At 38.3% G+C, this 14826-nt stretch overlaps 1 protein-coding gene across 2 annotated transcripts in view; it reads right to left on the reverse strand.

Moving 5' to 3' along the window:
* LOC133458514 (adhesion G-protein coupled receptor D2) overlaps positions 1-14826 on the reverse strand; it is a 102262-nt gene that overhangs the window by 37754 nt on the left and 49682 nt on the right. For both annotated transcript variants that reach the window (XM_061738488.1, XM_061738487.1), the window contains exons 21-23: positions 13042-13083; positions 9216-9269; positions 6028-6172 (exon numbers count right to left, since the gene is read on the reverse strand). In XM_061738488.1, the coding sequence (XP_061594472.1) occupies positions 6028-6172; positions 9216-9269; positions 13042-13083 (241 nt within the window). The remainder of the gene's footprint in view (positions 1-6027; positions 6173-9215; positions 9270-13041; positions 13084-14826) is intronic.

The following is a 14826-nucleotide window of genomic DNA, read 5'->3' on the forward strand; positions in this document are numbered from 1 at the left end:
GCATGACAAGTGATGGTATATGGCTAGAGGGAAGTAAAAGAGTCAACTCCACAGTGATGTCAGCAAGGATCTGTGTGTAATCTTCAGAGGATGCATGCAATAGACCACCACACTGTTTTATATCTACAAGGCCCCTAATTGCAGGGGATGCTGTGCAACACATGTGAGGAAAATACGAAAGGAAGGGTGTCAGATGTCAGCAATGTGCAGGCATATGGTTCGTACAAGATGTTTTTTTTTTTAAACTGGACATGACACCAGGAATCAGGTTTACTATGAGGATCCAATGTGGACACAATGATACTGCAAAATACTTTTTAACACTAATCTAAAAAAACTAGTGAAAACTAAATGCATAAAGACTGAGAAAAATAAACATCCAGGAATATGTAGATGCTGAATAACTTGACTCAAAGCCAAGCTTACAATAAAACTGAGGAAGGCGGGGGGATATGTGGCAGAAACTGGACTTTCAAAATGATTTCATAGTAAACAAAGCAATACCTAAATGTACTTAGGTCACTGGATTTATGCTTTTTAGTAACTTAATAACTTACATTGCAAGTAAGTTACAACGCCCCTTACTTGCCACAGCAAGATTAACAAAAGGTAGACAATTTTGTGGCATAACACTGGTGGCCTAGAATAGTGCTGCTGTTTACAAGGGTTTATGCCCTTCAGCTCACTCATTTTGTGATTCCATTCTCATCACAAAACCAACACTTCATATTCACATACACAAACACCCACACAACCCATTAAATCCAAATCCCTGCTCACTTCACCTCCTACTCTTCTTTATGCACTCGTCCTTCTCTTAAATTCGCAATAAAAATGCTTTTCATTTCGAAATGTTCCTCATACTCCCTAAACAATGACCAATATCTGCTGTGTACATTCATGCTAGCCAGTACGAATAAAGAGGAGGATGGATCATTCAGATTCCCAGTGAATATGAACAATGTCTCTCTAACATACATTATTTTTTACTTCCACACGAAGCAAGAATATTGGTTTAATAAGACTCCGTGTTGTTGCCAAGGTACAAACAGTGCACCGGAATGCATTGACTGAAATAGCTTTAGATTTTAAAACACACCCTCTCTCTCTGCCACAAATTTAACTTTTGGTCTATCAGCTGATTTTAAAAAAATAGCATAAAGCAACAATATAATTTTAAAAACTAAACCAACTAAACTTAAATGCAACACTGCCAAATGGTGTATCACCTCCTAATGGCATAATGGATATGGAACAGAAATAGCTTGTTATAATAACAGGCAGTAAAACTGAATTAAAGCTCATCGTGATGATAAGCTACAGCGTACTGACTCTGCATATTTGCCTGCTGCATAATACCATAACGCTTCTCTATGCAGTAGTACTGTGTGAGCACTCGGCAACCATCCGATCCTAGCACTTAATCACATGGAGCCGATTAGATTTGCATGTTGTAGCACTGAGGCGAGGCAGACTGCAGGAGCAGCAAATGAGCTAAATAATATCAAATGAAAATTGATTATTTCTAGATTTGCGCGCCGTCATAATCATTATTTTTGCTGCTCAGTTGGATACGTCTAGTTGGACTGGTGGTTCAGCACGTAAATGTGCCATAGGGATTGATTTAACAACTGTGCGCAGAGAGAGTGAAAAAGACAGTAATAATGTTGAAGATCATGCAAATCGTTTTCTAAAGGAAATGTTATAAATCACTCAGAGCTAGTTAGAACAGTAATAAAGGGCAATAACACATAAAATGCACACTTTCAGAGTGCAAATGTAATTATACAACTCATTTGCAGCAATTAATATATTATTTAAGGTTTAACTCTTTGTTTAAAGTGACATTTGCTTACTCTTTTTCATTGTTGTATAAACAAAACAAAGGGCAATTGAACAGTAGGTGACATCAGAATTAAATCAAAGCGTCAGAAAGAAGCTTGTTATCTTAGGAAAAGAAAGGTTTTGTTGTGTCATATCAGACCTAGGAAATCTTTTCAGAAACTGGATCACCCGTATCTTATGTAGGATCTGACAGACTACCGAATAATTGGATACATTTTTCTTGTTCAAATTGTTAGTCTAAGACTAAATAAAAAGTATAATTAGATTCTAATAAAATACCATAAATCGGTATTTTCCACCAGTTATGTTTAACTCAAGGATGCCACGATAAACTTCACTTCATAGCAAAAGTGTGAGGAAGACGAAGAAAAATAAATAAATAAAAAAGGCTTTTAAAGTGAAAATGTGGTGCAATGTTAAATATAAGATAACTGCATGAACAAAACAGAAAGGAAAAAACTTTTTTTCAGTCTTTCTTTTGTCTGTTTTTACTTTGAAGTAACAAACTATAAAATAAAACATTCTTTAACTCAGTTTAAGTGGCCAGCACAAGTGAGACTGACTAACTGACAGAATGAAACCAGGGATCGGCCTCTCTCTTCTGCCCTTCTTTGAAACTGGTACCACCAATCTTTTCCACAGTGAAATGAAGTTCAACTTTTCTGAGTGCAGCATGGGTCAGGGAGCTGTTTTGAAGCCAGGGTGTCTGGTTAGTGTAAAAGTTGAACAGCAGATTTCTGATGTCTGATTTCACTCATCCTGCTAGACGCTACTCTCCGTTTCGGAATACCTTGCAGTGATGCCTTGCAGAACTACCATGGGGGGAGGGAAACAGATGGAGAACATACTTTTATATTGATACAACCAAAAATTATACAATCCCCCTAACCTGCAACACATTATTTCAGTATGAATAAATCTAATTAAAACCCCTCAGCAAAGGCCTCTAGAATATGGCTGTATAATTATTTTCATTTTGATTGTGATTTTAATTTTGGCTCACAACATTTTAAAAATAATATAATCAAGAAAAAAAAAACAAAAAACACTAATTTGGCATATATTCCGTCTTGTGTCGTGAACGACATGCATACTTCAGACACAGACTCCACATGGCTGTGGATGAGCCATTCCCAAGTAATATCAAGGTCACAACTGGTGATTCTGGCCAAAAACATTAAAGGGATTATTTGAGCAGCTCTACCAGCAGTTGGACGGAATCCTTTTCAATTGGTGTAAGTAGCTGTTCACAATTAAAACATTTAAATGGAAATTCCCAGATTTTTATCTTGAGTTTGATAAATGCAGTAGGCTTGAAAAATGACTGCATAATTGTTTTGAACAATTGCAATTACAGTATTGACCAAAATAATAGTGATTAGGATTTTTCTCTATAATTCAGCAGCCGTACTCTTGAATTAGCGATTTTGTCTTATGATGCATATTCATAAAAAAATAAGACTGATAAACATGTCCTTCGACATGCATTATCAAAGTAGTTCAGCCTCAAATTGTCCTATCATTAATTCTTCTTTTCCAGGGCACCCAACCCATGAAACAAAACCAAGAGAACTCTCTCCCTGTTCATTTGCTTTACCGTACTAGACACCTCACAGAACCTACAGGATATCGATCATTCCAGGTTTGGAGATCTGAACTTACACTTTTGATTGACAGGAGGCGACATGCCATTTCCATGCACTGCCAGATAGCTTTCACTTATCCTTAGGAATGACTAATATATGTTCAACTGCTGGACATCTGATCCACTACAGTTTTCATTAAAATATTTGCTATTATTCTATTATTCTATTAAGATCGTCACCCCGAGCAGCTTCACCTGAGCTCGGGGCCTGTGAGGCATACATCAGTTTATTTCTCTCTCTATAATCATCCTCTTAAGAATGTATGCAGAGCTGTGTTCACATGATCTCGCAGACTTTCACAAGGTACTCTGGTCACAAATGGTCCAGTGTCCAGGTATGAACTTCTATTAAGAGTCAGCGTTTGTTTAGGTACGTGGGTTTGTTTTATATGTGGGTATAGATAATAAATGAATAAATGGAATTCCTACTGGAATTTTAGGGTATTTTTCATTATGTCTGCTGTAAGTGTCACTGGCTTGATTTCAGCAGTAAAACTGCTGAAATCAAGCCAGACAAAAATACAGGTATAAAATAGCCCAACATTATGTGTTCACTGCAGGTAGCTTGGAAATGTACTTGGCAAGTCTCAACATGAAACTAAGTCCATTGTGGAGTTGCTGGCTACAAAGATCTCAACAGAGTTAGAGATGAATTGACTAGAATTAGAAAAGAGAGAAAAATATGCTAAGATTAGATTGAGAAAGAATGGAGACAAAAGAAACAGAATGAGATTCAGGAACAGAGACAGCAATTAGGACTAGATAAAAAGAAACTACAGCTGGAAAAGGAGACTTTACATAAAAAAACTAGAGTTGGCTAGACAGATTTACTTCCAGTAAATCTGAGGTCAACGTGGAAGTTGAATTGATTACCCCATCTGATGAGACTGAAGTAGATAAATACTTCCAGCTTGTGGAGTTAGAAGTGACTCAAGGGGTACTGGACTCTGTTACTGTAAAGTGTTATAAAAGGAAAAGCAGAGTTAACTTACTCAAGCTTACTGATGAACCAAAGTGTAATTTCCTCACAATTCTAAATGTGGGTCTATTTATAGGCAACAAATCCACAACAATGACATCAACTGCAGTCCATCAGAGATAAGTGTAAAAGTCAAAGCTGTTGAAACTAAATATATCAGCAAGGACATCACTACATGTCCTATCCACCTTCATTGCAAAAATTATTACACATTCTGTCTCAGTATAATACCGTGAAAGTAAAGGAGAAAGCCCTAACTTCCATTGTTGCAAGAAATCATGTAAAATCCTGTCTGAGTAGCCACAGTATACTGTACCTCAAGAGGAGACCTTTACTTATGCTGATGTGATGTCTTCAACAGAAACAACTACTTGAGAATTTTTTTTTCAACTAAACCATATTGTTCTTCTGTAAGCCAAAAAGCCTGAGTCAAAGTCATCTCATACTCTTCCACATTAAATGTTTGTTCAACCAGTTCAAATTGAATCCTTTGTAGAAGCAAATCGTTATTGCAAAAATTCACTTAGCAGGAGAGCAGCTTCTTTCTTCCTCAAGTGCTGTCATACACACCACCGCTTTTATCTTTTACACCTGATGTGGCGCTAACGCACATACTGTAGATGTTACCCTGGTTTCTTTTGAGACCTCACTGACTGATACGCGTAGTGCTTGTTAGATAACCGTTTTTAGGGAGAATTATCTTAAATTTCAATCATTTGTACACTAATATCATTGTTCACTCCACTTTCAGAAAATGCGCTGTGAAGCTTGGATTTTATTCTTTATATAAATCAAAAGGTCTTCACTGACACCTCATTGAAAATACTACTGAAATGTAACCAAATTTAACTGCTAACACCACTAACTGTGATATTATTCAAATCTTCCTGATAAATAAATTAAGTATACAGATGTTTCACCCATAATTGGTTTCTCCTTTTTCTACTTTTAAGACTACTGTGAAAATCTGATAATATAAGTTATGCTTCTACAGAAATATATCAATGAATTATATCAATGAATTTAAAGCTCATTTTTAAATATTCAGAAACATTTGATGACGCATTACAGTTAAAATCACGTCTAACAAGAATGTCACCATAACAAATCCAGAAATTACTACAGGGAAATTAACAACAGATGTGTCTGTATATATATTTTATTAGCCAATGAGTGCTGAAGTTTATTTTGAGGGAATGCTCCACTTTGTTATTTTGGTTGCCTAGCAACACATCAGCAGTGAAAATCCAACAACTTGTTACGTATTAAACAGTATTTAAAAACATGATCTCATTCACACACTTGCCCAATATGTGCCAGCAGCTCCCCATCAGCAAAAACAGCAGATGAATGTCCAAACGATTTATTTTTCAGATCTTTTTGGGATGCTGTTTTTTTGGGGTTTTCTATATATTTTTGAAGAACACAAACTTAGCTTAATAGTTTGCATGTTATCCAGGAAGCTGGAACACCATCAATGATCCGCCCCCCGGGTGGATATACTGGTTCCAAAGGCTGCCATGCTGCGTGGTTGTGTGGCATTGGTGTGACTGCTCACCTCTGATCTTCTCCTCCACCACCACCGGGCCTGGTGCACTGCTGCATGTGTACGTCTCCTCCTCTTGGCTTGGGCTTGTTCCAAGTGGAAAACTGACAGGCCGAGAGTTTGTAACTGAGCTAGATGGTCTAGAGCTGGCACAGTTCTGTAAGAGATTAAATAAACAATATGACAGTTTTTCATGCTTGTGTGAGCAGGTTCCTGAGTGAAAATTATTTTTCTTATTTATTTATGTTTTAAATAAGGATGATCATTTTGTCATTTGTATATACTTTAGTGTTGTTTACACTATGCTTCACATATAGTTTTGAATGTGATTAAAAATGTTAGAATATTATGTGAAAGCAAACAAGGAACAAATGTGCATTAGCTTTTTTCACTTTTGTTTGCAAAGCTTATTTCTTTGATCAAAATTAGTCACAAATTATAGTAAAATTCCTAATCAACAATATGTCATATACTATTGTAGAATATTGTGATGTCTAACAATTTCAGCATGAAGCATGAGCAGCCGATGTATGAATTCAATTTGGAGAGCTCCTTTGTGCACACAAGCACAGGCATCTTCCAGGCAGACCAAAATAAACATCAATCACGCAAAACCCCTTTGTTTGCACGTCTCTTAAACAGAGTACGGGAGTTCAACAGGCTCCATGGCCAATTCTATTTTATTTCTATCAGAGAAAAACTGTTCATATGGCAAATACTTGGGCCCTGTTGATCTGGCTTTGTGGAATATTGATATCCAGATTTGGTGTGAATGATTGGAGTGGAAACACATGACAAGCTACATGCAACTGTCAATCCTTTGTCGGCAACTCAGCAACAACAATTAAAAAAAAAAGAAGCTTTTTTGTCCTCATCAGCAAGGCTGACAAGATGCATCTATTCCACAAAAACAAATAAAAAAACAAAAATAAATTCCTGTCCAATTTAGTTTTTCCCCAAGCAGACTGATTCCAGCTGGCTCCTATATGTAGCTTCCTATATCTTGTCAAAACCTGAATTAAGATAAAAAAAACTAATCCGCTTCCAATTTATATCTATATTTCAGTAGTGTCAGGGGCATGAAGTACTGAGAAGGGAGGGTGTATTTTATTTGGGTCCTGCAACTGACAGCTTTATTTTACAAAGCAATCTGGCTGTGTGTGTACAAGTAGAAGGTCAGGGTAGGTCAAGAGGTGTGCAGTATCAAACAGGCCGGCAATGCTGCTAAAAGTGCCTGTGTGTGTGCGTGTGCATGTGTACATATATAACCATACCTCCCTGGGGTTTTTAAAGAAAGAAAAAAAAAAGCTGTGTCTGAGAACCAAGCCTTTATGGTGAGCCAAAATAAGAGGTCTAAAGAGGTAAACTGTAGTCTGGAATTAAGGAGGGAAGACAGCGTCATTAAAATTGGTGGAATTCATTAGATCTATTCAAGGTTAGATAGAATAAAGAACAAAATTCAAGATGAATTGTTTGCACTAACATCAATTTTTTTTTTTAAAGATCTTGTAGTGTTTGGATATCACCAATAAGTGTTAATGATCAGCTTTTCATTCCTCAGAAAGTCATCATCCTGAATGTTTTAGAATCTCAGAATATCTGACGATAACTGACAGCTAAGCTTAATGTTAATGACAAAAGGATAACAGAAACATAAAACCATTTCAAATGGGCCTTCAAATAAATTACTTTAAATTGTTAAAGTGAGGTTGCAATGAATTATCCCATATGATTAAATCTTCACTGGCACAAAAGATATGTGCCCCTTTATCTCTGACAAGGGTTACTGGTCTCAGAATGACTCCATGTGTAGTAACATTGCCAAAGCCTCTTTACCCCTCACCTGGAAATGTAGAATACCCATTCCTTTATTTTACAACAAGGGGATATATAGGGTTGTGTGCGGTCATCTAGAGCTAAATGTCTCCTATCTAACCAAAGGACAGTTAGATACAGTATTTCAAGCAGAATTTATGGTGCAAAAAAAGCATTAGGTTAAAACCCGTCAGGCAACAGCGATGACTTAGAAAAAAAAAAAGAAAAAAAGCATTCTAGTAGTGAAACCTAGCGAGATTGGAAAATTGCCACCACAAGAGGGGTGAGGAGGCAGTAAAAATGACGCTTGATGGGGGCTCTTCACGGATAACACGAGAAGCAAGTATATTAGATTGCACCTGGTGGAAAAGCAACCCCCCCCCCCCCCCCCAACACACAGACACATGCACATTAATTTATCTATTTATTCATATTATTTCCTCCCATCCTCACAATGTCCATCTCTGTGTGGGGAGGGTCAAAGGAAAGGAGTAGGGGCACGCTGAATTTTAAAAATCAATCTCCTGTTCATAAATGGCTTCTTGGGAATAGGGGGGTAGTAGATATGTGTGGGTCAGGGTTCAGAGGGAGGGGCAGGTCAGAGTATTGCTGGCCATTAAGTGTGACAAACCAACATGACGAGATGCATTTCGTGCGAGTGCACGAGATTGAGGGTGCACTTCCTAGACAGTCTGGGCAGCCAAGTGTCAAATGATGGGTGGGTGTTTGTCAAAGTGTTTGCCAAGTTTTATAATTGTGTGTGTGGCATGTTTCTGTGTGTAGACTTTTATGTACTTTTAAAATGCATTGCGTAAGCTATAATCTTTGTATGTACACACGCACACGCACACGCACATACACACACACACACACACACACACACACACACACACACACACACACACACACACACACACACACACACACACACACACACACACACACACACACACGGCATCACAGAGATTCAGCCAAACAGCAGCGTCCAACAAGGTATAAATATTGGCCTGACACTTTAATGTCAGGGGACGGCTTGTCCTGGATTAGAAACTTGTAACACACTGCAGAGCTTGACATTGCTGGGATGAAGGTGCTGCAATGACGGAAGGGGTGGGAGGTGGGGGCCTATTATGGAGGGTCTATGTTTGATGTATAAGGGCATCTAACACAGACTGTTGACTAGTCAGAGGCTACCAGATGCCGAGTGCTGCCTTGTGGCCAGCTTTCATTGGCACTGCTGGAGTAGTGATGATTTTTTTTTTTTTTTTTGGTCCCATGAGGAGCAATATCTGTAAGGAAAATTGAGTTGGTCACACTGGTGTTTTTCCACTGTCTCTTGCACACAAACGCACACCCACAAAAAAAGCATATGGAGGACTACCTACTGAAAAATTAAGCGCTTTTCTCCTCTCCTTGATCCTGTTGACCGTGCTTCGAACCTGGAACAAAGGCCAAATATGAATAACACTCAATGAAAAATGCAGATAATTAATTTACTATATAAAAACATGCAAACACACACAGACACACACACACACACACACAGACATATTTTCCTGTAAAGACTTGAAAAATATATACATATAAAACAGAATATAACATGGAAGGGAAATGGCATATTTTGAGGGTTAGTTTGTATGCACTCGCATGCAGTCGCGGGAGAAGTGTATGTGCGAGGATGTTCCAGTATGTCCCAGTGGCTAATGGGACTTGAAAGTGACACATAGAGCTGGCAAACTAAGGAGACGACTTCAAGATATCATCTGTCAACATTTAGCACCGGGACCAACAAATGGAGCTATTGGAGGAGAGGGGACCGCCCTAGCAGAACAGATTACATTTTTACACCCGAGATGAAACAGTGTACTGCACACCTTTATTTAACACATGCAATGCCAGACAGGATTCCCAGCGTTGGGGAAGTTTAGACATATACAGTATACTACATACAACTAACATTCATTTTAAATCGACCTGTTTATTGGAAAAAGAAGTAAAATGATGCAAACACTTTTGTTAGACTGCAGGAGTCCATCCCAATGCAAAATCTTCACTCACAGGATAAAGTTCGCATTTGAATGAGATGAAATACATTTTTTGTTCAATTTTTTGTTAAGTAAAAATATTTTTTACTTAACATCAGCAGCCGTTTACTTTAGTGTTTGATATTTTACAAAGTTCTATTGTACTTAGTGATTTTATATTTTATTATGATATAATTCATCACAGGTATTAGAATAAAAATGTACTATAGTCAAAATATAATAGCACATATGTACGAATATGTAACACTTTCAGTTAGCAGTCGAATGATTATTGGTGGACACAAACAAAAAGGGCAAATATGAGTCAATGTGACAGATTTCAGTTACTGTATATAGTCTGGAGTCTTCTATTTGAATGTTCATGTGAGTGCAGTCTGTGTGTGCGTGTGCGCGCGCGTGCGTGTGTGTGTGTGTGTACGTGCTTGCGGGTGTGTGAGTATGCACATTAGCTGAACAAATTGTCAGCTTTAAATAGAAATTTGTAGCGGCTGGCCTCTCATCAGCGCAGCCCTTCCCAGACCGGCCCACTACGTTAGTGAATATGCATTATGGCTTATGGCTTCATTAAGTCACACTATGTTATAAATTATGACACCACACCGAACACACACACACACACACATTCTCAGAGACAGCATGTGTACGCAGGGAATGGTTGGCGTAGTGTTGAAGGCCTACATAATGAAGAGAGGCAGAGCCGTCTGACAGCACAGAGTCAACATTGTATTTCTAAATCCTTCTCATTATTTCTGACATCCTAACAAGGCCTTCAGCATGGTACAGATGTTCACGAGACAACAACGTATAGCATTATTTAAGGAAAATAGGATCCACTGATATCAAAAACAGCCTGCCTGCTGAGGCAATTACATGACATGATGTAATTAATCATTTGACAATGAGGGGAAGGGCTTTGTTTTAGATGATCGTTATGTGTTTAAGGGATTTTGTACGTACTCAAGGTTTTCAAAATGGTGCAAAGTATAGTTCACCATGTAAATTTACGCAAAGCGATTACCATATAAAAGCAGTGTTCGCAACAACACCTGCCGACATCCTTGGAGTTGATGGAAATAAAAGGTCATCAAAGCGAGGGATTACAAGGTGACCACCAAGGAAAAGCTAATTGCAGTGAATAATGGGAAGCTACTGCCAGGTAATTAGCAATTAAAACGTTGCATTTTGAGTGTAATAGCAGCAGACGAACTTTATCCTCCATGCCACATTTTGTAATTATTCAGCTTAAAAAACAGCCTTATGAATAAAGCATGTTTCAACTTTCAGGCTCTGGTTAATTCTTCAGCTTACAGTTTGCATATCAAAATAACATTTCCCCACATTAATATGGCTCAAGACTCATTTATTCTAACAGGCTAACACATACTGTAACAACAAAGTTCTGACAAAGAGCAGTCTGTCATTTCTCCATACTTGGCAGGTACTGTATCAGTTGTTGTCCTTTTACAATCCCTGTCAATATGCATCAGTAGGGAACACCATGAAAAAGAAACAGCATGCCACAGCGTAGTATTTCCTGTCAGCTGGAACCTTTCTCACCTAAACTGTGTTTCTTGTCAGGGATGTTCATGCAACAGTTCCCCCACATCGCTCTGTGAACAGGGTGGTGAACTACTATGTGATTAACTGATGTGTCAAATGTGAGATACTCGTCCCCGTCCATTAAGACTGGTTATCTTAATGAATTCAGGGTTTCTTTTTCCAAGGATGAATCCTGAACCCAACAGTTCTTTGTATCTCACTTTTGACTATGAACCAACCGCATGAGAGAAGCCTTCTTAAAAGTGTTGAAGATTCATATGAATTAAGAGCTTTCATGATGTAAATAATGCCAACTACATTTTTTTCCCTTCATTTCCATAGAAAAAAAATGTCTTGTTGAAAAATGGAGCGTGAAGACAAGCTGCTCATAAACAAAAAAAAAAAAAAATCCTCTGGGTCAAGGACTACCAGAGTGCTAGAAAATTAATTTTCAAGCACTATAAAAAGCTACTTAGCCAAGAATGTAGTGTTGATTTATTTTATAAGCTATTTATGCTCTGGAAAAGACTTAAAAGATGAAAAGAAAGAGAAAATGAGAACAGAAAGATGCAGATGTTGTATGAGAGATACACAGTCTTGAATGATCAGATGGACAAAGGTTATGATGAAGCAAAGGTTGATCAAATAAATGAAGGAAGAGGTTGGGTCTCGTAATGTTCCTCAATAACTATGTTAATTTAGAGCAAGGAAAGGCAAACGAAAGAATATGATTGACTGATATTCAGAATTGAAACCTAGTCAGCAGTGGTTTGTTCCAGTCATAGAGGGGATGATTCCTTTTTAGCATTGAAAGTCGTTTTTCCTGTGTAATGCAACACTAAATCATATTTGAAATGGCATTGCATATAGTGATTCAGTTTCAGAAGTGCTATCAAGCAGGTCCTGTTTCTCTATGAAGTTTGAGATGAGAGATGATGAATTAGACAATGCATTGTGAAAAAGTGCTGCATTTCGAGAGGTCACTCTGCAGCATCACCTATGTACATGTAAAGTTAACCTCATCTACATGTACATAGACCAAAAGCCACATTCGATGAATGATTTTCATGACTTGAGTCCCATCCATTAAATCAAACCTTTCCCTGTCTCTACACATAACCATTCTCCACCCCCACACAGCTATAGCACATTTAAATGGTAACAACAGAGTAGCCCGTAATGACACTCTCTCAGTCCTGCATTGCCTCATTGTTTGCTGCATATTGTTTTCCTTTGTTGTACTACAGTGGTTAAAGCTCGGTGCTCTGCAAAGTCCTGGCCAACAGCTTTGTCAGGATGCTAAATGGAGGGCCGTGAGTTTAAAAACTTAAAGAGGCAGTGAAATATTAGACTATGTGGGTGAGGAATGAGTGGCTGAGAACCGCAGCGTGTCAGTGTTAAATGGTTGGACTCGGATGCATATAAGTTAGTCCAAGCATGAAGGGCAGTGGGACGCTCTCGTGGAAACGATGGCCCCTCCTATCTCTCTACACATCCGCAGACACACGTTCACGGGCATACACACTCAGTCACACCCCACCCACCCAGCATTTAAGCAAGGAGCCCATCAGAAACTTGTCATTTCTCTCATTCACTCCGACAGCCTTGAGACACAATGCAGACTTACCTCTGTGTTGTACACCCCATATATCAGAAAGATGAACAGACCCTGCAATCACAGACAAAGAAAGAGAGAAAGAAGGAGAGGCAATGAAACAAGAGGACGACAAAGTTGTTACTGTTGTTTTCTCTGTTTTATGCCGTTTGATTATAAAGAAAATAAGGTAATATGTTGATATAATACATATAAAAGGTTGACATGCACTTAATTTCACCCGGACAGGTGGAAAAGTGGTAAAACAACTTCTCCAACTTGGAACACCTCTGATAAGATAAGCTTGCCATTTGCCTGACACTACGTCTGCTGCTTATTCTACATTGTAAAAAGCAATCAAAAGGTGAATCTCAAGGTTTTACAATGATTTTGTAAAGTGGAAAATCTCAAGTACCAGAGTTCTGATAATGTTCTTATATAAAGAAAAAAAAAATATGTATACACACAAACACATACACATATGTACAGTAAATATATTTGCACTATATACAACGACACAAACATCCACAAATGTGTAAAATCCCAGCACATATGTTTATTAGCCTCTGCAAAGCACCTTACAAAAAAAAAACATAAATGAGGAAACAGAGTTTAAGAAAACACACAAAGAGAGCAACCGCGCCAGATGAGGCCATCAAGGAAAACCACTGGAGGAAAGCAAAGCAAGAGATACAGGAGACAGAGGAAACATAATGAAAAAAATGGTACATAAAAGAAGATATTTCATCCACACAAAACTCACGGCTAGTACTGAGGGTCAAAGAATGCCATGCCCTTGGACACATAAAGGCTACACTTTTGGTCACAGAAAAACAGCTATTTTTCATTCAAATCCATTGTGGCATCAAATGAATGTACAAGCTTCGCAGTCGCCTTCAGACCCTAATGTAATCCTGTGGCCTCAATGGAAACAGTGAGAACAGCATTCTGAGAGCTCTGATTGCACTGTTCCACTAAAAATGTACTGAAGAAAAAATGAAAAGGCAGGTAAAATCCTATAAATTTCAAGGCTGACAGACACAGCAGATGCTTTGATAAGAAAACTGCATGTCGATGTGGGTCTAAATAGCCCCCTCACAAAAAAGGAAAGGAAAAAGAAAAAAAGTTTTTCAATTACAGTACATCTCTCCCTTTTTGTTATCAAGTGTTTGTGCTGCTGCATTTAAATGGGCTAAGGACACATGCTCACTGAGAACAGGCAGGGACAACCGATCAATACATCAATCAAGTTGAGTTTGAAACCACAGATTTTTGCTGGAGCGAAATCTCAATGCATCACCATTGACAACATGATTTGGGGGCCCAACCAGAGTGACAGGGTGACAATGATGACCTCTCGACCAAGTCACTGCCCGTTCACCTCCTGCTGGCCACTGTTGTACCCCAGGGACTGAAGTGCCTTGTCTCTTTTATGCTGTCAGGTGATGACTCAAGAGCATCCATCCTCTTTCAACTGACAACTCCACAGGCCTACCAAACGCTGAAAACAAATAGGTAGCAAGTGGTCCGACGCAGAAACCTCTGACTCTTACCCCCAATCTGTAGTAATGTTGGCCAGAGCTTCACATAGCACAAAAATAAATTAGATCTCATACTATAACTGTTACTATTTAGGGGCTACAAGTGTTTTTTGAGTTGAACAAAAATGTGACTTTCGAGGTCAAAATTTGGTTGAAGTATGGGCAAAGTAAAACCTGTTTTACATATGTAATAACTTTTGTTAAATCTTCTAAATGAGCCATTGTGGTTTCTTTTGAGCAGGATGTGATTTCTGAACAGTTTGTGTAATTTTGGTCA

Source organism: Cololabis saira, chromosome 13 (genome assembly GCF_033807715.1).
Source record: "Cololabis saira isolate AMF1-May2022 chromosome 13, fColSai1.1, whole genome shotgun sequence".
Lineage (NCBI taxonomy): Eukaryota > Metazoa > Chordata > Actinopteri > Beloniformes > Belonidae > Cololabis > Cololabis saira.